Source organism: Rhyacophila brunnea, unplaced genomic scaffold (assembly GCF_057557595.1).
Source record: "Rhyacophila brunnea isolate RB1 unplaced genomic scaffold, BYU_Rbru_1.0 scaffold_2, whole genome shotgun sequence".
Taxonomy (NCBI): domain Eukaryota; kingdom Metazoa; phylum Arthropoda; class Insecta; order Trichoptera; family Rhyacophilidae; genus Rhyacophila; species Rhyacophila brunnea.
Window position 1 is genome coordinate 20,358,162 of NW_028232859.1, and position 25,158 is coordinate 20,383,319.

General features: G+C 34.0%; 1 protein-coding gene across 2 annotated transcripts; it reads right to left on the bottom strand.

Annotated features, from left to right (window-relative positions):
* Positions 1-3,512: 3,512 nt before the first annotated feature.
* On the bottom strand, positions 3,513-20,633 carry LOC147072020 (uncharacterized). Of its 2 annotated transcripts, none has more exons than XM_085946515.1 (11): positions 20,370-20,633; positions 19,860-20,280; positions 14,090-14,391; positions 13,164-13,466; positions 10,230-10,522; positions 9,316-9,505; positions 7,815-7,995; positions 7,140-7,288; positions 6,453-6,583; positions 5,486-5,702; positions 3,513-5,236 (listed from the first exon to the last, which is right to left on the bottom strand). In XM_085946515.1, exons 2-11 carry the CDS (start codon positions 20,257-20,259, stop codon positions 5,150-5,152), a joined length of 2,253 nt encoding a protein of 750 aa, XP_085802641.1. In that variant the 5' UTR covers positions 20,260-20,280; positions 20,370-20,633; the 3' UTR covers positions 3,513-5,149. The 2 variants fall into 2 exon arrangements, with proteins under 2 accessions (XP_085802641.1, XP_085802640.1); XM_085946514.1 differs by having other exon boundaries at positions 14,090-14,400.
* Between the last annotated feature and the right edge of the window lie 4,525 nt (positions 20,634-25,158).

Genomic DNA, 25,158 nt, shown 5'->3' on the forward strand with positions numbered 1-25,158 from the left:
AATTTTCTTGCCATTTTCATTTAGACAACTAGTACATAATCTCATAAATGTATTCTGATCCTGAAAATGTTACAATCACTCCTAAGTGGAACAAAAACTAAAATTTTTTATCGATCATCACAAAATAAAATGATCAAGGAAGGCTAGCTATGACGAAGGTTAAAAAATAAGTTTTTGTACAATATTATTATAATGTAGAAATTCCATATTAAGAAATATGTATTATATTATTTATAAGTATGATATACATACCTGCTATGTAAACTAGATGGTAGGTATTATGTTTTAAAACAATTGAATTAAATTATTTTACATATTGATAATTGTATTTTGAGTTGTTTTTTCATTTGCCATCCAAGACACTTTTCTATCACAAAAAATTTCCTAAGATGATATGTTTTATCCCATAACATCTGGAATCGAGCTTTGGCCTCCCTCCCACTTAGACAAGTTTCCATTAGTTTATGACAATATTTAGAAGTGTAAATGATTAATAAATAAAAAAACACATTTTTTTGTGTACAACAATGATTTAATATTTTTTTGATATACATAGATTAAATGGATGGATGGACCAAAAGATATGTTGAAAAAAACATAAAGAATTCCTTATAATTATGTAGTACAATAAAACACGTTTCAACAAATAATTTCCGTTCGTTGAGTCGATTGTCTTATTAATCAATATTCTTCAGAAACGAATATTAATGAAAAAAAAATATAATCACAAATTTTATTTATTTCCAGACAAAACATAATTTTATTTATTTTTATATGATTTCGCATATCAATTCTGTGCTCAGATTATCAGAACGGAATAAACATAAAATGGCACCTTGTCATTTAAATTTACGAAATGGCAAAAATATTAAGACATAAAGTAACATAAAACAAAAATGTATCCTCCTTGATACGTTAATATTGTGATAGAAATAATCGTATTATAACACACGCAGTAATTATTATTATTTTGCAGATCTAATATTACAATAATGATAAGACAAAAACTAAATTATTATAGATTAACAAAACAAGTTATTTGATTTATTAAGCAGTCAAATTCAATATTGATAAGTAATTAAATAAATAAAAAATGTACATTATAGCAACAGTCCGAAGATAATAAAGAAAACAGACAGAGCAGAACTAGGTGGGGGGCATTATTATCCATCTACAAAGGACTATTGACTAAATTGATGTCTAAAGAACCAAAAATAACATTTCATGTAAAAAATAGCATTTGTTTTGAATACAAGTTTATTAAACAATCATTATAACCGATCTAATAAGATGGTAACTATAAAAGAGTTTTTTTCAAATAAGGCACTTACTACTGCACGTTTCCAATACATAAAAAAAGATTATTAGCATTATCAAAATTTTACACAAAAAAATAATATGGAAATATTGAATGCCAAATTCAGATAAAATATTCGATACATGAATGTGAAAAGTAACCATGCAGTATGGATAGTTTAATTTAAAAAAGGTAAGCGCTTGCATTCAAGTAATGGTAAGTTTTACCATTGTTTGTTTATTAAAGATAACGGAATTAATACAAAAATGTCAGTTTATGCTACTCGACACTAAACCAAAATAGCTCGCCTAGTTCTAGCTCTTAATAAACTATTATGCAAAAACCTTAAAATTCTAAATATATTTGGCTAAATAAAGCGAAGTAATATTGCAGCGATGAAAGCGTTAAAAAAATTAAAAATACGTGGAATGCACGCGAGTGCCAAAGAAAATGTGCGTGATCACATCACAAACATCTCGCTCACCATTCTTAACTTAATCTAACTCACAATTCTCCCCGTGTACAAGTCATGTTATTAATTATTATTGCTGATAAAAATAATATTATAAATCACGTTGATTCTAAAATATTTGCTATGTGAATAAATGCATATTATTATTATCCAGTAAAAGTAAAATATAGGTAAATGCACACTCGCAGATGACTATCAAATCTTCAAACCGCCAAAATATGCACATAGCAGATAATAACGAATCAATGACTAAAAGTTGATTATTACAATTAGTAATGCAGGATATGAGCCAACATTTCACAAAAAATGAATACAATAATATATACCTGATAACACATTTCACTACTATATATATTTGAGTCAATTTGACATCAAGAGAGTTAATAAAAACAAACAATATTTTTTTTTTATGTGACATTGAAAAACTTAATTCAGTTAAAATAAACATTTTCGATTCAACAGTGGTGAAAAGTAGACAAATGAATTAATAAAAATTCACAGTAAAGTTAGCTTGAAACAAAAAATAATATGTTATATTACAAACACAACTCCACGAATTTAAGCAAAATTAAAAGATATCAAATAAACTTGAAAAAACAAGTTACGCTCAAAAATAAAAAAGTGAATTAATTAATGGGAAATTTACCAAAATCTTGGTACCCGACACTCGTAAGAAAATAACAGGTGGCACATAGAATTGGAAAACAATATAGTAATAAAGGCTTGGACAATTCAAGCCCTGTTAATTCTAATTATAATCTCCCAAAATAATTTCATACAATATTTTTACCTTTAATTAAACATTCGTAATTCAAAATTGTTTTTAACCCAATGAGCACCAATAATTTCAATATAACGAAAATCTAATGCAATCAGACAATGCCGTGTCAATATTCAACTTCTTTAAATATATTTTTTTATTACTCTTGATTGTTGATTTTAGAATAACAAAGCTCAACTTTTTCCTATTCTTCGAAATTTCATTTTTTATTTGTAATTCGTAATTCGAAATTTTGATGACATAAATTTCGAATTAACAAGGTTTCATAGTACTTCCATTTTATCTATATTGTCATTTTGCTGATAAAAGAAATAGTTTTTAAGTGTGAATATTAATTATTATGTCGTGAATGATGAGTACCTACATTAATATTTTAGTGTATAAAAATATTCTTTAATTAAATTTAATTAGGTATTAAATTGTTAATATTAAAGTCCATACGTTGAACCGATATTGAAAAACTTATTAGTTAACTCTAATTAGGGTAAGTTTTATATCAAAGAAATGAGAAATTATAATAAATATTTCAGCAGTAATTTGCTGGAGATCAATGATGCTCTTTGATTATCTTAAAAGCTAAATCTCAAGAGAAGTTTTATGTTTAACATAATATTAACACTTCATGGAATTTGAATATTAAAAATATTATCTAGGCACAGGTTATACAGTCCTAATATTATAATAGGTAGGTGTAATTGTTTAACAATACGTATGTGAATGGATGAAGTTTTTAAACATAAACAAAAGCATGTTTTATTAGTATGTATGTATGTGCTTTTTTAAATGCAACAATTAAGTAGGCAACACAATGATTCCATTTGGTCTCTACCCCATCCCCATATAGCTGTATCAATTATCGATGAGAGGTGCGAAAGTCTTATATTTCCGCAAATACAAATTTATAATTGCAACTAAAAGATTTCATTTATCATAAATCTATGCAAAAAATCATTCTTTTTTCTCTGAACATTTTTTTTTTCAAAATGAATTACAACCAATCTAGGTATGAATTAAATATTCCTGCAGATCTATTCCAACTATGTAACTCCAAAACACCTAAATCAGCCTTTCGTTATATTTACAAGATCCGTGTTATGGATGTATTCTGTATGAAAAACACCCGGGTATCTTAAAGGCGAATCTTTGAGTTGGTACCGATGTTTTATCTATCGTTTGAACTCATGCGAGTTTTGTGTCTGCTTTGGGCGAAGTCGTGTGATGTCACGCCTTCGCAGTGCACCAACGTCATAATAAATAACAGTTTGAAGGGTTACCCAAGTAACGCGCCCGATGGTACCGCCGTTAAAAGTGTCATGTATGTTGACGTTTCAAACTGAATGCATGTCATAAATCAAAGTATTTTTTATCACAAATTTTCATAATTTCAGAGTTAAGTGTTAAGTTGGAATAGACATGCTGAATGTACATAAATTATAGCATTCTGCTATGTATGTATTTTAATAATACAGTCGAACTCGGTTATTACGATCATGGACATAGCAAGATCTGGGATGTCATGAGGAATTATTTTCATTTGTTGAAATTTTAGTTTATGATTTTCTCCATACATTTATTCACTTTTATAACGAGCTAATTATCAGATATACTGAGTAAAAATATCGTCAAAACTTTTCTTAAAACTGTTAATGTGTCATCGTTTAAAAACATTTTCGGCCCTAAGCAATAAAATTTGACCGTAGACCGATGCCGCCGGGATCGGATTACGTTTATGACACTAAGTATCTAAGTACCTAATTGGTGTTTTCGCCAACAATATTGAAAAAGTATCCACGCATATGGTTGAAATTTCATGTAAAAATTCCAAGCTGAAGTCAGTAGGTACCTACCAGCGTTCATTACAATAAACAACTTCTTTTGTAGTTTATGAATGCCATGCTTGTTTCGGGGAAAAATTCTAATTGTGTATTTTTGTTTGAATAGTGACTTTTTGTGTTATGTGACTGCTCATTTAAAAATACCTATTCTCTGATATAATGAGTAATGCTTATAACGAGCAAATTCAGTTGGTCCCATATTCCTCATAATAACCAAGTTCGACTGTATTTCTATGTAAATATGAAAATTATTTTACATTCTCTTTTCTTTAAAAAAAAAAAAAAAAAAAAAAACACTACTGAGAAATGGATATTTCTACTATTTCTAAAACATTAATACATAGTGCATTTTATTTTCTAAACACCTGTTGTTTGCTAATTAATTTATGTTCATATTGCATTCATTTTCTAAGAACTGCAACCGAGGACTACCTCCCTGAAGGAATTTATTGCCATAGTATAAATACTGTGTGCAATATTTTTTTACAACAGTAAAATATATTAATGGACAATCATTACCTATTATGATTATATAATTTGGGACGCATACTCCAAAAAATATGCAATATCTATTGTAAAACTGATAAAGAAAGCTGAAGTTTCCAAACATAACATATTTCTTTAGAATATGATTGCCTATAAAATGAAAGCAATAATTATTTAGAAACATAATACATAGTTCAGTTATTATATTATAAGTCTAATGGCAGAAATGTTAAATGTTAATATTATTTTATTCCATCAGTAAATTTATGATAACTTGATTAAGGATCCGTATGTTCATTGAGAAGCAAAATTTGGAGATCAGATTCATCTTCCGCAGTGTACAGCATACTATCCGATAATTCCTCCTAAAAAAAGCCACATTTTATTCAAAAACATAAAAAGCATCCTTTGAGTGAGTGATTATATTTTTGTTTTCAATTGGTTTAACAATCCAGTGTGGTTAACAGGGCCCTCCCGAAGAGGTTTCTAAGCAGATTTTATTAGTAAAGATTGCCGACACATTGAGGTACATACTTGAGGATTGGAGCAGTTTTCACAATCAAAACATACCATTATATATAATTCCATTCCATTAATGAAAACTAATAAATTACCTGGAGAAGAAGGCTATTGATATGATCAGCAGCGAGGAGATCACCTCCAAGCTGTGGCAAGCAATTACTTCCACTCGAAATTCCATCAGCAGCATCCACTTCCGACTCCACTTCTAATCTCATTGGCCTTCCGAGAGCGAAGCCTGATGAGACCGAACTATCGGTTTCAGGAACCAGGATGCCACATACAAGGGGATTGCCTTGCTTCTCATCGCACCTAAAAGAAACATCTCATTCAACAAAAAAACTAAATATCCAAGCAATTGCAGTCAACTTCCGTGATGATGATTACATCATTCCAACTAACTTATTATCAAAACCAATGTTTGCATTCATGGCGAAAATCGTACACAGTCCAATCACAGTGGACTCGCCGTCAGCAACTTAGCGATATAAAACCTCATTGGCTTCAAACAAAGGCCAAAAATAGCACCTGTCATTTATAGCAACCTCCTTCCAAGCCACTAAAAACAAATATATGTGAAATCATGTTACTGAAAAATATGTAAATTTACAGAAAATAAAAATGTTCAATCATGCGTGAGGTCCGGTGGTGTGACGTGATACGAATGGGGTGACTTCAGTGTGGTTTTGATATATTTAAATGCCAAGTAAAGCAACATTCCACACAGCAAGAACTCACCATGAACCTGCGTGTGCTCACGTCATGACGAGATGATAGTCTCTCTCTGCCTTTAATGTCACATACTATTATATTTGAAACCAATAAATTAGCTAAAAATGTCTCCTAATAATATAACAAAATGAAATCAAAAAATCTAAAGGACTAATCGCGGTGTGAGATTCAGCTTCCTCTGAGCTATTCGTAACTGAATACAAGAATACTGAGCATGAAAAAAAAATTTAAATGATAAACTATTTAGGAAACGATCTAAATGAATAAGATGAAACACCCAGAATATTTTATTGGCGTGTACATAATATGTATTGCTAGACGTCTATTTACCCAGAATGATGTTGAAGCAAATGGGGATGATGGGCGATGTGAGGATCTTGATCTCGGTCTCTATTCAAGCACGGAGCCCACGGGACATGAGTTCGGGCACTTCGCAAAGATAACAACTCATCATCACAATCCTGGAAACATGATAAAGAATGCATTTTTTTTGTTCAACAAGATGGCATTGTAAGTGAGTGAACCATCCTATAAGTTGCGCCCCAGGTAGCAAAACAACATGAAGGAATAGCAAAAATGTGGCCACATACTGTATGGCGCTTTTACATACATATTATTAATGTTAACTCGCTCAACCAAGTCATTTTCACACAAATCAAAAAAAAAAAAAAAGATATTGGCATTCATACTTTACAATATCTTGTTAGCATAATATAGGTAATAAAAATATATGAGTACTTCGTCTCTTATTTCTTAGACCTAAACTTAAAAAAATGTTATTCTTACAATTAAACATAATAAATATGAATCATTTTCAAAAGAGTTCTCATCCATACACTTTGTTTAGATAACATGAATTAGATTAGAGCTGAGATTTAGATTTGGGAATTCTCAAGAATATTTTTTTTTCAAGAATTCATCTGTTCTTAGTATTTCTCGGAAATTGTCGATCACAACCTCTAAGATAGATGTAATGGAGTGAAGAATATGAAAGCAGTATGAATATGAGGACCATACCTGTGGCAATAAAATTGGCGATGCCTCCTGTAGAACTTCTTTTCCTTTAGCAGCTCGTTTTCTGGTCGTCTTGGTTCCCGCATTAGCACCATGCTCTCTTTTCTTATGCACATACACCGAACTCTTATTGGAGAATTTCTCCTCACATCCTGTAACAAGTATCATTCTATTGAAGGGAAAAACCAAATCATTGACTTAATAATAATATGTACATAATATATTTTCACTACTGCATAATTCTTTGAATGATGACTATTAAAAAATGTTTCGATATTGGATAGAGACTTTTGTTCATTCATCATGCTGGAGAATAATGAAAACTTGTGACTAAGAACTCAGGTGTAACAAATAAATATTATGTCACTTGATAAAATGCATAAGTTTTTCAGTAGTTCATGTTTGTGAATATATCAGTGAACATCGAATGAATCTCGATTATCTGGACTGATTGGAAATGATAGTCCAGATAACAATACATTTAGATTATCGAAAACTCATACAAAATCTTTTTTTACTAGATACATTTTCTTTGAAATATTTTCACTTTTTCATTACATTACATTGAATACTGTCAAGACAATGAAATACTTGTTAGAAATATTCTAAATATTACTGGTTTAATTATGATTTTATGATATATGTATTATCATTTGGTTGAATGGGAAAGTTTAAAACCTGGATAGTCGCAGCGATGGTGCCTGTGAGGAAGATGTCTGGGCAAATGCTCCCTGAGATGTTCAGCTCGCAGGAATGCCCTTCCGCAAGCTGTGCACACGTGACGCCTCTCGCCTACCCCGGCATGAGCTCTCGCATGACGACTGAGTTTACTTGCCGATGGAAATGCCCAATTGCATCCCTAAGTCAAGATAGTCAAATTAACCAATACATCAATTACTGCTATATTATTTGATATACGAGAGAGAGACAGATGATCATGTCTTTCTTTGCCGGGAGGGTAGACACAAAGGAAGACAAATAATTAAAGAATGCGCATGATTTGCACAAATTTTTGTCTGAGCTGACACATTTATTCTATTAAATACAATTATCAGACATTTTACTTGCAAAGTGATTTATTATTTAGGCATGCTAATATCATTATGTTATAAAAAATTAATACTATCGCCTGAGGGTAGGTAGTTAATGAAGTTTTAATTGTAATTCTAATTGATTGAACTTTTGCACTATTTCATTTGAGTAATATTTTTTCAATCCGGATTTGGCCTTTCCGGCAAGATGATTTTGCATGGCACGCGAATGTTTCATATTGAAAAGAAACGAAATTACTACTATATATATTATACCTATTTAAAAAAAGTTTTACAAATAAATATATACTTACTTAAGTACATGTACCTACTTATATAATAATAATAATAATATTAAAAAGTAATGATGACATAGCCATGTCTATTTTCTTCGGTTTTTCATATTATGTTTACCAATCAATGCGCATACGGACACGACGAAATTCATGCATAAATGACAAATCGCATTGTATAAAAAATAGCAGGCAAATCTTTTACAAGATAATCATTACGTTTAATGTAAACATACTATTGTATAGGTTGGTCCTTAGGATCGGCCAATTAAAAATACAAATATTCAACAACAAACCTTATGAAATTAATTATCGGCAGTCATTCAAATAATATAATAACAGCTTGTTATTTTGAGTCAAACATAATCTCTAAAAATGGAAAACCATTCAATGATGGAGAATATAATATGAAAGAAGAGTGTTACAAATACTTCCACGATCTCTTTGAGAATTTTGAAAACAAGACAAAAATATTCAAACAATAAACGATATGCCTTCCACTAGATCAATGGCCGGCAAACTGCAGACTTTTTTTTTTGCGAAAATTTCTAATTACGGCGAATTTCGAATTATCCGTGTTCTTATTAACTTCTTATATCGAATGTCGCATCTCAATTTCGAATATGTAATTGACGTACTCTATCTCGCTCTAAAAGTTATCACAGCCAAGAGAGGGGGTGTTAAAAGATAGCATTTTTGATAGTTAACTTCTTGTGATAATTAACTGCCAGAATACATAAAGTGATAAATGTGATATATTCATCACATTTATCACTTTTTGAGATTTAAGTGATATGTTAAAATAGCCACGCAGAGGCGGCCACAAATAATATTTCAGCTGATGACAGTACTTACAGGAAAAACACATCTGTATGGCTTGTCCCCAGTATGTGACCTGAGATGGTATCTGAGTCGACAGGGTTGAGGGAAGCGCCGTCCACAGCCGGGCCACGCGCACGCCAACTCTCCCGGAGTGTGCGCGTGTGCCCGAGCATGTGCTGCCAGCCCCGCCATCCACCAGAAACCTTTGCCGCAAATGCCACACCTGTCATCAAATTCAAAGTGTTTTAATCAAAAACAAATAGTCAACGATAACCTTCTTAAATGTACCATAGCAATGTTCACATATAAAGTTATGTCTTCATTTTAGCAGCAACATGAAATCATTTATTGAATTCATTATTTGACCAGCGTGGATAATATACCTACAAGTTATACACAAATATTTCTATATATTTACAGGGCTACATAATTGATTTAGCATAAACATCCACTTGTAGAACACCCGTCTATGAAGTTAACTTGCACCCAGCGTCTGGCAAAAAGTGGGTGTTGTTTTTTCAATGTATGTTTGATCCAAACCAAGGACCTAATCTCATTCTTTTAGTGCTACTGCTATCTACCAAATTGCAGATCCTTATTGCCTTAGACATTAAGTCACATATTATGTAGGTTGCATAGCCAAGAGAAAATCCTTATGCCTACGCCTTTGTTGCCCTCTACCTATCCTGCATCATGAGCGGAAGTACATCATCTTATCAGTGTGGAGAATATGGCGAAATATGCGGCCTTTCTGTACTCGATGGTAGCTATAAATTCTCTTGGCTTGGCTTCGGGTCCCGATAGGTTGGGCACATGACCAACAATATGCTTGGTAAAAGAGTCTATTAACATAACCTTCAACCTGTGGAGGCGTATTTTCTCGGCTCAGCAACGATTTTGTAATATACTTTTGCTTTATGTGAATCATCGTGAATACATATTGTTACCTGAATGCAGCATCATGAGGCGCATGATCGCCGGACAGATGTGCTTCCAAAGCCGGCCGTGCCGTAAAAATACTGGTACAGCCTTGCGCTGGACATTCCAACTTGCGTTCGCGACCCTTTTCGTGTTGGCGAGAGTGCGCAGTCAGGTTGTACTTAGTGGTGAATATTTTCCGACAACCGGGATGCGTGCAAGCGTGTTGTTTACTGGCGAGGGAGCCACTGTGGACATGAGACAAGTGAGCTCGAAGTTTACCCAACGAAGAGAATGCCCAACCGCAGCCAGTATTGCCACACTAAAAATAAAACAAACTCAATATTACAATACAAAACAAGGGTGAGTTATACTAAACTCCAACGGATAAGACGAAGGTTATAGAAACAGTCGTAAAACAGAAGAAAATAATATCCGAAGTTTAAACAGAGTACATAATAACTGATGTCACGCAGTTGGTCCATGTTGTCACAAAATAGGATTCATTCGATGATTACATCCATCGCCAGTCCCTCATACACAAGCTAGTTACACACAGGGACACAAAAATAAGGCAAGTCGGTTACCTTCTGGATGTGGGTGTAAGAAGGTACAATTCTCGAGTGCGGAGAAATATGGGATTAACAAGTTGTCTGTCAGCTGAATGCAGAACTATTCTCATATTTGAAATATTTTAGAAGAGAGTTCTTTGAAACAAGCTATTTAAATTATTTATTATTTGTATAGATAAATGTATACATCATATTTCAGTAGGATTATTGATGAAAAAAATTATGCATGTGTCTATATAAATAATAAATAACTTAAATATGATGTTTCAAAGAACACTTCCGTAAAATATTTCAAATGTGAGGATGTCATTTTTCAATATTGACGTCTGTATCATACAGTGGTGAAGGGTGGAGGTAGGCTGTTAAGATCCGCCATAAATAGCACTCATTAAACTTATTAGTCATACGTACTTGTTTTTATTTAACCAATACTACAATTTACAGATGGTGTTGGATAGTTTTTAAAAATCAATCAAACCCTGCCTAAACCGCATCATAATAGTTTTGGTATACTTTGGGCGATACGACAAAATTGTGCACACTTTTTCATTCATACTTATTTGTTTTCGTTGGATTAAGAGTACATATATTCATTTTTTTAAATTCGTTCAACCCTGCCTAACCAAACTATAATAGATAAAAAAAATATTATTCTATCGATAAGATATCTAAAGTTATGTATGATTTAATTACATAATTTTAGATATTTTATAGATAGACGAGTATTTTGTTCACTATTATCTATTATGGCTTGGTTACGCAGGGTTTAATTGAATTTTAAAAACTAACCAACAATATCAGCTGTAAATTGTAGTCTTATATCAATGAAAACAAATACGTATGGACTGACATAGTTTAGTGTGCACTATTTATGGCGGATCTTAACAGCCTACCTCCACCCTTCGCCACTGGTATCATAATATGCATTAAAGTTTTGCATGTAAACGAAATGCGCATACAATATTGTTAATATTTGAGGACATTCAGTAGGCTTTGTATTCTTGCATTTTATGACCCGACAGTCATAAACCAAAAATGGTTTCAAAGCCCTGATCAATGGCAACTGGCTTTTCACATTTCTATCTTATTAATACGTTCTGTGGGTACATGTTATTTTTTCTGTAAGTCATATTGTTTGTAAAATTATAGATGTTATCATAATATAGAAAATTTCTCAATTCTTTGATTTTTGTTTACATTTCTCGGTGTTCTACAAGATTATTCATTTTAAAAATGAATGTATTGCTTTTGGCTGCCGACATAATATTGACGAGGAAGTATCTTTCTACGAGGCGTTTTTATGCCTGAGGTCGGCCCTGCAAATTGGCAAACAAGAAGTCATAGTAGAAGTGTGAAGTTCTCTTCAAATGAAACTGCAATGCAAAATCATTTGTGGCTAACTTAATAAGTAGACCAGAAGTTTTGCTTCTATTCAGGTACTGGAGTGAAAAAAATTTCAGGGTACTTCATGAGAGACCCCTTCATTCGGATCGAGTCATGGTATGGTGTGCAATTTCAAGAGTAGGGATCATCGGCCCTTACTTTTTTCAAAAAAATGGTTGTGTTGTAACCGTAAATTCAGAACGTTATTTAACAATGATCCAGGAGTTTTTTTGCCTGCTCTCGAAGAAAAGGAACTGAATAATGTGTGGTTTCAGAAAGATGGGGCCACAGCCCACACCGCCAGGATTTCAATGGATTTTTTGAGACAAGCTTTCCACAGGCGGCTGATCTCCTTGAGGCGATGTAAACTGTGCCTGTGCGCTCGCTTGATGTAGCCCCCTGTGATTATTTCCCGTGAGGTTATCTCAAATCCTTGGTTTTATAACGATCGTCCACGGACCCTGGAAAACCTACAGAACAACATCCGAGCTGAAAATGCCAATGTACCAGTCGGCATGCTTGAAAGAGTGAACAGAAACTGCCGAATTCAACTGAATCGGTGTATTGACAGGGTAGGGCGATATTTACAAGATATTATTTTTAAAACGGTCTAAAATCAAATCTCCTGTGTCATGTGATAGGCGAAAAATAAGAATAAAAAAATTTCAAACATGCAGTTTTTTATTTCATTTTCAAAAGAGGAAGTTTCCACGCCCCACCCTGTACATTTAGGCTCCATTTCTATAGAATATTTTTTAAACATCTTTGGATTTATACATTGATTCATTCATAAAATTTAAACAATATTATTAGGTACTATGTACATACAAAGAACATTACTGCCAAACAGAAATTGGTTTTTATGCAAATTTATTGCAAAAACATCTGTGTTGACATCGATAACGATATCTACACAAATACAAATAGATATGCAACAATGTATCGCCCTGTATATTTAACCGCACGTCAACAGTTGCATAAATTTGAGATTAGATAAATAATGCTGACCTTGAATGGTCGAAGATCATAGTGTCCTAAGATGTGATTCTTGAGCTGGTACTGCGTCTTAAACGTGAGCTCGCAGTCTGTGCGAGGGCAGAGCCAGCAGCGAGCCCCATCAGGTAGCAGAACAGAGAACATCTGCTCTTCGGAGATGCCCACAGAGGCGAGGGCCGCTGTCACTACATGCCGCAGTCCCGCCTTCGACACTTCGCTATTGGCCGCCTCCAGTGAGGTGATCGAAACGGAAGGCGGCTCTACTTGCTTCACTTCTTCCTGAAGACCTACTTCATTTTGGTCTTCATTATTGCACTGAAAATATACACAATATCATAACTATAAGTGATAAAAATGACGGAAATCATATTTGGTTGCAACTTGATGCTCGCCAACATAATCAGAATTCAGAAACACAGACAAAATTGCATTCCCACTTCCACATTTATTATGAACACGATTTTATCCTAATAAGGCAACTGTCAAAATATTCAAAACAGATATCATTGTACATCAAAACAAAAAAAAGATTTTGTATCAGTGCTTAAGAAAATTAACAAATATACAGGAATATTGGGTACAATTATCAATTAGAAACATATGAATGAAGTGTTTCAATTGCTGGAAGGATACTTGAAATGTCATCACGATCCCCATCCATCGTCGTTTTCGTGCTCTGTGCAATCTTATAGGTCGATGCGGTGGCTACTTGAACTAAGAGCAACTCGCGCACTGAATAGGATGGATTTGATGACTTTTGATAGAACAATGGTGGTGAGTATTTAAACTACCCTTTCAGTGGCATGCATGCTAAGCACTTTGTTGCAAGCTACATATTGTGTTTTGTGAATATCAATTAAATCACATATTATATAGTTAATGTCCAATAAGTGACAAATACTTCCAAAATAAACAATAGAGTTCATGAATATCATTACCGTGTAAGACTTAAGATTAAAATGCAGGAGCACATGGGAGTGTAACGCCGGCCTGTCTCCGTAAAGATTGTTGCATCCGTTAACGGGGCAGAGCCACAGCTTCCGAGCGGGAGGTCCTTCCACCACCACCAGCCGCTCCTCCGTGAGCCCAGCCGCCCGCAGCAACTCGGCCATCTGCTCTTCGCTCACCTCCCCCTCACCTTCCTCCTCTCTCTTTGCATCTATCAACATCTCTGGCTGGGGAGCTTCTCCTTCCATCTCCGACGGATTCTGCGCACCTTCATTCTGGACACTGCCCTGCCCTGAAAATTCTGAAATTTCATAATTATTATACACATTTTTTTTACAAAAAAGGAAATTTTGCAATGATCCATGTGTCATAAAAACTTTAAATGGCCGAAGGATTGACGACGAGTAGGGGGGAGATCATGGTTTCGGTGTCAGACAGAGAATATATTTAGAGATAAATCGAGTCAATTGTAACTATAATGATACACTTCAGACGTGTACACACAAGTACAACTCTAACAGATTACAATGGCACAAATATTGACAGATAAAAAGTAAAGAGTCCATCGTTTGTATCTTGTGCCTAATGATTAATTTATTGACTTTTCGACTTTTGATATGAGGTCACTAACATACCTGACAACTGATATTTATCCAGATTTTCAATGTAAACTTATCTAACAATGTAAAAGCTATTTTTTGACAATTACATAATATTAAAAAAAAATGTAAATACAGAACAAGTTATTTTATATATATTTTACAACAAATATTTTATAAGACCAATTGACATGTACAATGCTTGCGCGGGGAGAGCTGCAGCCGGAATGATATAAATCTAGGAGATGTGAATTTGTTTTGCTTTCGTTGTATAATTTGTATGGACAATGTACCCTTGCTGACCTCCCTTTTTTATAGAAGGCAACACAAAGGGCAGGCAAGGGAATGAATGGGCCAAACAGGTTTTGAGTGGACCGTCTCAACTGTCTCACAGCTGAGCAAAGGATGCCTGCAGCTCTTAGCACAACCCCCACCCTTCCTGATTGCCATTCTCTACAAAACATGAATAGGGCTCACAGCAAAATCACCTAATGCACATTTTATTATGTAACTGTCTAATACAGAACAGGTCAATAAAAAAAACAGCATTTTATTTCTTTATGTCAGCTGTATTCTATTTTTAGTAACTATTTTCTTTAGAGAAAATTAGGTACACATTATTAATTAAACCCGGAATAAATAATTCCGAATAAATACAAAGAGATTCATACCAGTAAGCAAATGTTAGTGTATTGTTCTTCTGACTGGTGTGTCATGGGCTTGAATCCCTCCGATAGGGCAAAATTGCATGTCATTTATTATTCAATGACTATGCTATTTATAGACTTGAAGCGAAGAGACTTAGCAGATGGACAATTAATTACCAATCCACATAAAAAAAAAAATTCCTCATTGAGAAGGTCCAAATGCTTTGTGCTGGAAAGGAAATGACGATTTACCTTCTTTTCACAGACAAGAGAAGAAAAGTCTAGTGTCTTTCAAGACGGCATTTTCAATTGCATCATATTACGTTCATAATATTGATCATAAAAATTGCAACCATTGATAGCGTAAGAAAAAAATAACAATCTTTTTGTATAGGTAATCAACAGGTTCCTGCATTGGCTTAATGATAGAATGACTGTTTTTGAAGCTGTGAGGAGCACGTTTGAATACCGCAATCTGGCAACAAAATATGCAATCAAAATTCTACATTTATTATGAGCAGAGCAACAAAATATGCAATCAAAATTCTACATTTATTATGAGCAGAGACGGCCATGATGGATTGAGTAAAAAGCTTACAACAATTCATCGTAAAAAACATCTATTAAGAAAACTCCTCAGTTGGTCGCCCGGATCCACATTGGATTGTAGAGCCCCATCGATAAAAAACATTTGAATTATAAAAAAAATCAGAGAACCTACAATTTTCTTAAACTTCTATTATCCGGGAACGGACCACAGAAAGATTACATTAAAATCACCAATTTAATGATTAATACTACCGTTTTTTAAATTTTATACCTCAAAACATCAAAGTGTTCGTGTCAGTCAAATATGCTAAGTGTTCTAAAAAAGACTTCTCGTTTAAATAATAAATACCTGAACAAAAAAATATTCTAATAATATTGTGTAAGATATTGTTATTCCATGGCTTTTGTGTTTGTGCTCTATGCGGAAATGTAATACGTAAGCCGACATGCTGCATACATAAGTACACACACCCTTAAGGCAGCAATGAAAAGGAATCGATGAGAACTGCAATAAAATAAATAAGTGCTTATTTACAATTCAAAAGCCAGCTGCATAGCAATTTATACTTGGCTTTGTAGCTATCTAGAACAGTGTAAAATAATGTTACTACACGTCTTAAAAACCCGTTAGATTTTGATGAATGTTATCAACAATTTGATAAACATGCTAATAATATATTATGTTTGCGTCTTGTCATAAAAAATATATATATCTTCACATTAATATAGGTACCATCTGTCTTACCAGTAGTGTGAAAATCACTTCCTGGAGAATTCATAGATATCATTTTTAGCGATAAATATTTGGTGTATGACAAAGTAAAAAAATAACTCAGAAGTACTAATCCTTTCCACACGGACGGTACACCAGTTGTACACTAATTAATTGGCCATTCGATATAATTAGCATGTTATTTAAATGCGGTAATGAAATAGTAATTAAATGCTCCGCGTGCAACAAGTTAAACAATTATATACATAAAGAATCAGGAGTCCATCTGAAAATTTACCTACTACCACCCCGGAGTGGTGACGGAGAAAGGTCGTATTGGCGCGCTTTCTACTTTGATGTAGTGTTAATGATGAAATGATGGCGTCTGGAGTATTTGGTGTTTGGGTGGATAAGTGAGAACATCGGAATGTTTGTGAAGAGACTAGATATTTATTACAGAGATTATAATTACATTGTTTTACATTTGAATTTACATTATAAAGATTTGGTGGCCGCTATCAGAGCGACCAAACAATGAGATGTTTTCAGATTCAAGTAGGGGTGAATTCTGTCGAGTTTTTAAACAAATACGTCAGTGACGCAACCTAGGTATGAGTGTGAAATGCACACATCTAAAAATACCCAAGCTGTTCACTGCAGTCGATCACTTCAGATCGCGGCAAAAATATAATTAATCAAACAGAATTTGGAGCGAAACAAACTTTTATATTATTTAATAATGAATAATTAGGTACATTTTTAGATTAGCAATACAATGCATCGCAATCAACGTTGGTCATATTAGTATGAGTCGACCCGATAATGGTCACGGCTTTTTAGGGTTGTCGTGGAATTAGATCCTTAGGGGGCGACACCCTTTGGAGAATGTCTATACATATATATTTTCAAATAAAAATTTCACTACACCTCACATCGATAACATGATAAACCGATTGAAGCCTCAACATAGGAAAGTACTATAAAGAAAAAATATTCATTTTGAGGACGCCTCGTAGAACACTTGAAAACAATATTTGCAGTACAATCCTAAAGAAGATATCTAATCACACATGAGACGATAGCAAATAATATCAGCAATTGGGGACCTATAACACAATAAATTATTCCAACTTTCTTTAAGTAGGTACTGACTTGCAGAGCCGCCTTATCCATAAGGCACAATAGGCAGTATCTAGCAGTGGCGAAGGGTGGAGGTAGGCTGTTAAGATCCTCCATAAATAGTGCACATTAAACTTTTTCATACATACACATTTGTTTTCATTGAAATAAAACTACAATTTACAGAAAGTGTTGGTTAGTTTTTAAAATTCAATTAAACCCTGAGAAACCAAGCCATAATAGATAATAGTCAAAAAATACATATCTATCTATAAAATATCTAAAATTATGCAATTAAATCATACATAACTTTGAATATTTTATAGATAGAAAAATATTTTTTATTTATTATAGTTTGGTTTAGGCAGGGCTTAATGAAATAAAAAAATTAACCAACAATATGTGTAATATGTATTTTTAATCCAACGAAAACAAATAACTATGAATGAAAAAGTGCGCACAATTTTGTCGTATCGCCCAAATTAGACCAAAACTATTATGGTTTCGTTTAGGCAGGGTTTAATTGATTTTTAAAAACTAACTAACACGATCTGTAAATTGTAGTCTTAGTTCAATAAAAACAAAAAAATATGACTAACAAAGTTTAATGTGCACTATTTATAGCGAATCTTAACAGCCTACCTCCACCCTTCGCCACTGGTGTCTAGGGTCTGCAAACCTTTTAGGGCCTACAATATTTCTCGTGAAAATATAAATATAATCAAAAATAAGCAATAGGTATCTGGCAATATTAATTTTAAATATTCATTTAAGTATATATCCTCACTGATACAGACACAGTAGTGGCATGTGTACTTTCAGTTTAATCTCAACTTTGTGACATTACACTACCGCTGAACAAAACCAACCCAGTTGATCCATCCAAGTTATGAATGTTGGCTGCACAAGGAATTCATTCCGCAAAACTGACAATTTCTTTTTTAAATCTATCTTATAAGTACCAAGCATAGGTATATAATTATGCAACTTATATTGCTAGCATTTTCATGATATGACTGTAATCTGGAGTTTGAATAGTAACATCATAAAGTATAAGGAAATTTCGTACATTATCGATCTTGTCATGTTGAAAATTACAAGGAAAAAATTTTAAATTGTGATCTCAAAAAATAAGTGCCTAGTAGAAAATTTAGTCTATGGTTTCGTCATTTTGCAGAATATTTTAAACATGCACCATCTCGTAAATTCACTGAAGAATGACACTGATGAAGAGTGCCTACTATAATGTAGTAGTAATTTGAATTATTATTAATTATTCATGCTAATTTCAAATAATTTTAACAGTTTCTACGTGTGCGTACGTTAAAATACATGCGGCATGACATTCATAGATAATAGAACTCAACCTGCAGACCATAGATAATAGACAACATTCTCATAGAAAATACATAGTGCCAACCACTAAAAACAAAAAACGTCATTTTGACATGACATTCGAAAAGTGCAGCCATGTGGAATATGATAAAAACGTTCAAACGTCATACAGGTGCCGATGCAATGCAGTTCAACGTGAAGTACCCTCATTGTTGTTTTGGTGATTACGGCAGATTTTGCCAACTGACAATGTTCGTTTAAAGGTTCAAAATGTTCTACGGGATAGCAGCATCAGTTTGATAACAATTTAATCACCAAGAACAACGATATTACACACTTTTTTTCCCGTTGCGGCAGCCCGTGACAGTAGGCGACAAGTGACATGCAGCTCAGTTTGGTTCGCGCTTAAGACAATATATAAATTGACCCTGCCTACTTCTTGCATATGCGAATAAGTAGTGATAGGTATGGATCACTTACATATTCTGTGGTGTCACAATAACAGTAAGTCTAAAATATTTACTGGTAAAATTTTATAGTACTCCATATCGTTTTTGTGATCCGAGGACCAAAAACCTAACACAACCCACTGTAACCCAAATATAAGTAGGTTGTGTTAGGTTTTAGTTTAGTTTTTGGTCTCAAAACACCTTCCCTTAGCCACAATGATGATATGGAGCGCTATAAAATTACCTAAAAATCTCGCCGCTGGAGCATGTACATAGATATATTGCCCCAACTCCCGTTTCCGTCCTTCCGCAAAACATGATATAGAAATCGCACTGTACTAAAAGCTTACCATTTTTGATATCCAAGGTGAAGATATCTCCGGACAACTGATTTTCATGAAACAACAATGAATTGCTTTGAATTTTAACATTCTCCTGTTCTGCTGCTTTCTGTGCCGAGCGATACTTGTCGCATATATATGTATCAAGAATGATTCTCTCGACGGGTTTCCTGCGGCGCGGAAAAACTTTTCCTTCCCTGCTTTTCAACACAATAAGATCCTGTCGGCCGGCCTCCGATTGTGTCTCTGAAGTTTGATAGGCGTCATCGGAAATCAACAATGATGTAATTTCTACACCGTTAGATATTGAATCGGAAGACTTGAATGCTGTTTTGCGGCGTAAGATGTTTGGTCTCTTATTTTCGAGGGAGCACGACGGGTCTCCTTGAGGTGTGTCACTGTTTTGCATTGCACTCGTTTAACAGGAAACCTACAATAAAAACAAACACAACAATTAAAATCGACAATAACAGACATTCATAAATCAACTCGGTAAAAGAAAACATGTACATAACTCACTTTTGCGGTATTATTTTTCTTATCATTCTCGAGCAATGAATGGAACAAAACAAAGCAGTAATACAAATAAAAAAACAACTTTTTGACTTTACTGAATTCACAAACTACACGTTATAATAACATTACTGGTATGTTAAGTTATCTATTTTAATTGCAACGTAATAAATTTTAAGAATTATGCATTGTTTATAAATAAATAAACACTCAACGGACGTTATAACAATCTATTAACATACATTTTTGTTTTATGGCATATTTGAGGTTAAACATTAAACTTCATTTTTCAGTGCTACCAACGTGTACGACATTAATATTAGTCTATGGAGTACGATAAAAGTATGTCTATATGAGCATATTATGAGTACGATTGTACCATAGACCAATATACTATAAACAGACTAGGTACCTACTATAATAATATAAATACTATAAAAACATAATAATAATAATATCTACGAATTCAAATTCAATGGCTCAAATAGACTCAATGACGATCGGGCATATATATGACGAAAAACCCGTTTCTTATGTTGGCGTCCTGTGTCACAGAGTGTAAATACGACGTCATATTGTCATAGACTGTCATAATATATATTATGCAGGGAACTCAGAAATAATGGAAACTGAAATACATAACGGTTAAGGCGATAGCAGGTAAATATAATACGTTTTATGTCGAATACTGAAAACTGCTCTCGGTTTATGCATTTACGCTCATGTAATGTTGATGTATTACACACACCATTGCACGTGCATAATGCATGCTTCATTTTCCTAGGACACTCACGCATTCAAAATCCTGCTTCACCTTGCGGCGAATTGAATATGGCCTATCGTTATCACATTATCTGTTCTGTGATATTATGTCAAACGAAAATTTAATAATATACTTTAAGGTTCAAATAGACCAGGGGAGGGCAAACTTTTTGGATGGAGGGCCAAATTCAAGAATTCAAAATGAGCGGCGGGCCGCAAGTAAATTAGCATTTTTAGATATACACTATTTATTATCACGAAAAATAAACATTACAAAAAAATTAATGAGAAGAATGAAAGTGTTGTACATTTTTCAACATTTTTTCAAATTCAGGTGTTAATTTTGTGGTTGATATTTTCAAAACTGCTTGTAAATGGGCATCGGAGATATTTGATCGTAAAGAATTTTTATTGAGGTTCATGATCGAAAATGTTTGTTCACATACATAGGTTGAAAAAATCGTCATTCAGAGCTTTAATAATTTTACCATATTCTTCAAATTTATATTCTGGTATATTCAGCAACTTCAAAGTTGGAAAGTGGTCCACGTTGTTATTCGATATTTGTCGAAGGAACAACTTGAGTTTTAATAATTGAAATCCATTCAAACTCTTCACCATATCGTGGGCATATATTTTTTTTTCCTTGCAACGCAGAGTTAAAAGAATTAAAATGTGTCACGATGTTCAACATAGAAAATAGTAAGTAGTAACATAGTGTGAGACGAGACGCAAGGAAGACGTACTGAGATAATACATTAACGAAACAACAAATTCTTCAAATTTTAATCTATTGTCAATATTTTTTAAAAAAGTATAAAAAAAGTTATTCGTAATCAGAAGTACAATTAATGATGGCGGGCCGCAAAAAAATACCCGGCGGGCCACATGCGGCCCGCGGGCCGCAGTTTGCCCTCCCCTGAAATAGACTCATGACGATCGGGCACATATGTGCCAAGAGCGTTTTAGTGTCTATGATCATATCTATGCCATTCCGACCAAGGCCTGAACAAAAACGATGCATGAGTGCGAGTGAGAAAGTATTCGGCATCCTTATAATCTCTGCGACACGCGCTAGAGTAAGATAAAAGGTCTACATATTTTTGAGTCAGTTTCCAAAAGTATCGCTGGCAAATCTTGGTGAATCGCTTCACGTAGCATCGATAATCTGCGAGTTCGCGTTGCTAAATTTGCTATTTTTTGTGTTAAACATAAAGTCAGTGGTATATATTTTTAGTTAATTAAGTAGGAAAGGTGGTTCTGCGTGTTGTATAAAAATATGGTAGCCGTACTGATAAGCAAGAAGATGGTATTACGTTTCATAGGTAAGTTGATACATGTTCGTGACAATTTATTTGTATATTATTATTTATTTTAATATCAGTGACCTAGTGTTTCTTTAAAATAATTTAAATTATGGATATCTTTACCTAATGGTTGCATTTTGACCGCTTAAAAATACTATATAACGTAAAAAAATAGAAAATTATATTTTAATTCTGAGCGTCTAGTGCGAGCACTTTGGGCGAGCACTAGCGAAATGGTCTATGGTCTCGAACATTTTGTAGGCGAATGCGTTCGCTCGCCCACAAACCAAACGCACGGCACGTAGCTTCATTTAGCAATGCAACGGGTGGCGTCTAGATGTATCTATAGTCTATGATTCCGACATATTATTATTATGCTTCAAATACACTCTACGACGATCGGTCATATATATGTCGAAAAACCCGTTTCTTATGTTGGCGTCCTGTGTCACAGGGTGTCACAGAGTGTAAATACGATGTCATAGCTGTCATACAATATGTATGTATATTATGTCGGAATGGCATAGATTTGATCATAGACACTAAATCGCTCTTAGCATATATATGTGCCCGGTCGTCATATAGTCTATTTGAACCTTTAATACATACATATTATTGTATGACAGCTATGCTACCGTATTTACACTCTGTGACACCCTATGATACAGGACGCCAACATAAGAAACGGGTTTTTCGGCATTTATATAACGCTTATAATAGAATGTGAATCCTTATTTTACGGCCCTAAGAAGGCCACATGACCCCCGGTTGAGAAACACTTAGGTAGGTATTATAAGTAGGTAGGTACTAAGCCATGTGAATAATAAATTCTCTATACAAAACAAATAAAATCTGAAAGCTGACTGCAATTATTGACTTTTTTATGAAGTTTTCCAATTACCTAAGTAATAAACCCTGCACAAACTTGAAGTAGGTACTGTACAATATTGTAGATATGTATAATATATGAACTGTTAAAATTATAATTCTTTGCAATTCTAACAAGATTTAATATAAATTTATTTAATTAAGTATGTTATCTGTTTATTCAAGTAGGTCAGAATTTGATATTTCAGTGTTGATTCAACCAGACGTGGAAATAACACATTTTTAATTTTTAATAGGATTCACACCAGCGACCCAGGATTATCAGACAGTTTCATCAATATTATGTTACTCGCATTAGTTGAGAGTCACGTAAATAGAGAGTAATTATTGTGTAGCTATTTTGAACATGCAAACAATCGATAGCCAGTAAAATTGGCGTAAAACCCACGGGAAGCGATCAGTCAGTTAAATTCCTAAGTAATTATGGAAAAATGTGTTGATCATTAGCAACCCATAAGCTTTGGCTTTGTCGTCTATCGATAATCCGACGTGTCGGTCGAAATATTTAAATATGTGCCATATAAAATGTAGGGGGTCAGGATTTTATTAGGATGTTTAAAAACCATTAACCTGGCATTATTTTATTTCGCACTACACCACTTACTGAATGAATGTACCTAATGTATGACAGTTTTCTAATTTTGACAGTATGTAGAACTTCTCATCCTATTCGGTTTAGGGAACATTAGTCACCCTATCAGTACAGGGCATTTTTACAGGCGTGTATAGCCACGTCCTGGCGGTCTCAAATCTCCGTGATATTATGTGTTTAGCATTCATACATCCATTCTTCTTCTTCGATGGTGCTACAGCTCAAGTCGAACCCTGGCCTCCTCCACCGCCGTCCTCCAGCCGGAATGGTCCTGCGCACGTCTTTTCCAGTTCCTGATTTTTAACAGCTGGTTGGCATCTTTTGTAATGTTATCACCCCATCGTGTGCGTGGCTTTCCCACTGGCCTTTTCCCCCCTGGGTTTCCTTCAAGGATCTTCTTCGGTATCCGTGACTCAGGCATGCGCTGGACATGGCCTGCCCGGTTTAGCCTCTGGAGTTTTATGAAGGTGGAGAGTTGAATCTTGGTATAAGTGGTATAATAGTTCCGTGTTGTACCTATTTCTCCATTCCCCACCATCATTCATGGCTCCGTATATCCGCCTCAGGATCTTTCTCTCAAAGCAGTCCACCATTTCAGCTGCTTTCATATTTAGCGTCCATGACTCGCACCCGCATGCGTGCTGTGTATACCACTGTGCGTATACCGGTTTAATAGAGCCGGATCTTTGTTTTTCTGTTCATACATCTATTATCCATACCATACAAAGAATTGACAACAAAGCTCAATTAATTGCACATAATATTATGTACTTATGGCTGCAAGGCCTTTATGATTATTATTATTCCAGGGCTTTTTTTTCCATTTAACGCGGTGGAACGGCGTTCCGGCACCTTTTTTCACGGTTTTATTTCAAAATCAATTAAACGAAAAAATATTTGCGCTTAAGTAATTACAATAATAATTCGTTAAAATGATAAAATAAGGTACAGGTGGAAGCCATTTTGAATGTTGGCGTGTTAGTGTTAGTGAAGTAACCGTATAGTTTAAATAGCAAACATGCGTATGTAACTAGCTTCATACGTATGCTGCGTATTATGATTTTGACAGTTTGACGTTTATCGCATGGCAGCATCTGCGTATATTGTTATTTACGTTTGTTTAGTCAGTTTGTGTTACGATTACGTGTTGTGCAACTATTTTATATATTATTTAGTGCAACCCCAAGTTTAAATATGAAAAAAATTTCCTGTTACTTCTCAACCACCGGCAGCGGCGCCGATTCCG

Excerpts from the sequence above, each read along its gene's own strand:
- LOC147072020 (XM_085946514.1), bottom strand. The coding sequence starts at position 20,259 with ATGCAAAACAGTGACACACCTCAAGGAGACCCGTCGTGCTCCCTCGAA. Across the intron at positions 14,401-19,859 it reads CACCTTGGATATCAAAAATG|AATTTTCAGGGCAGGGCAGT; the intron begins GTAAGCTTTTAG and ends ATGAAATTTCAG. Across the intron at positions 5,703-6,452 it reads TTGCTTCAACATCATTCTGG|GTGCGATGAGAAGCAAGGCA; the intron begins GTAAATAGACGT and ends TGTTTCTTTTAG.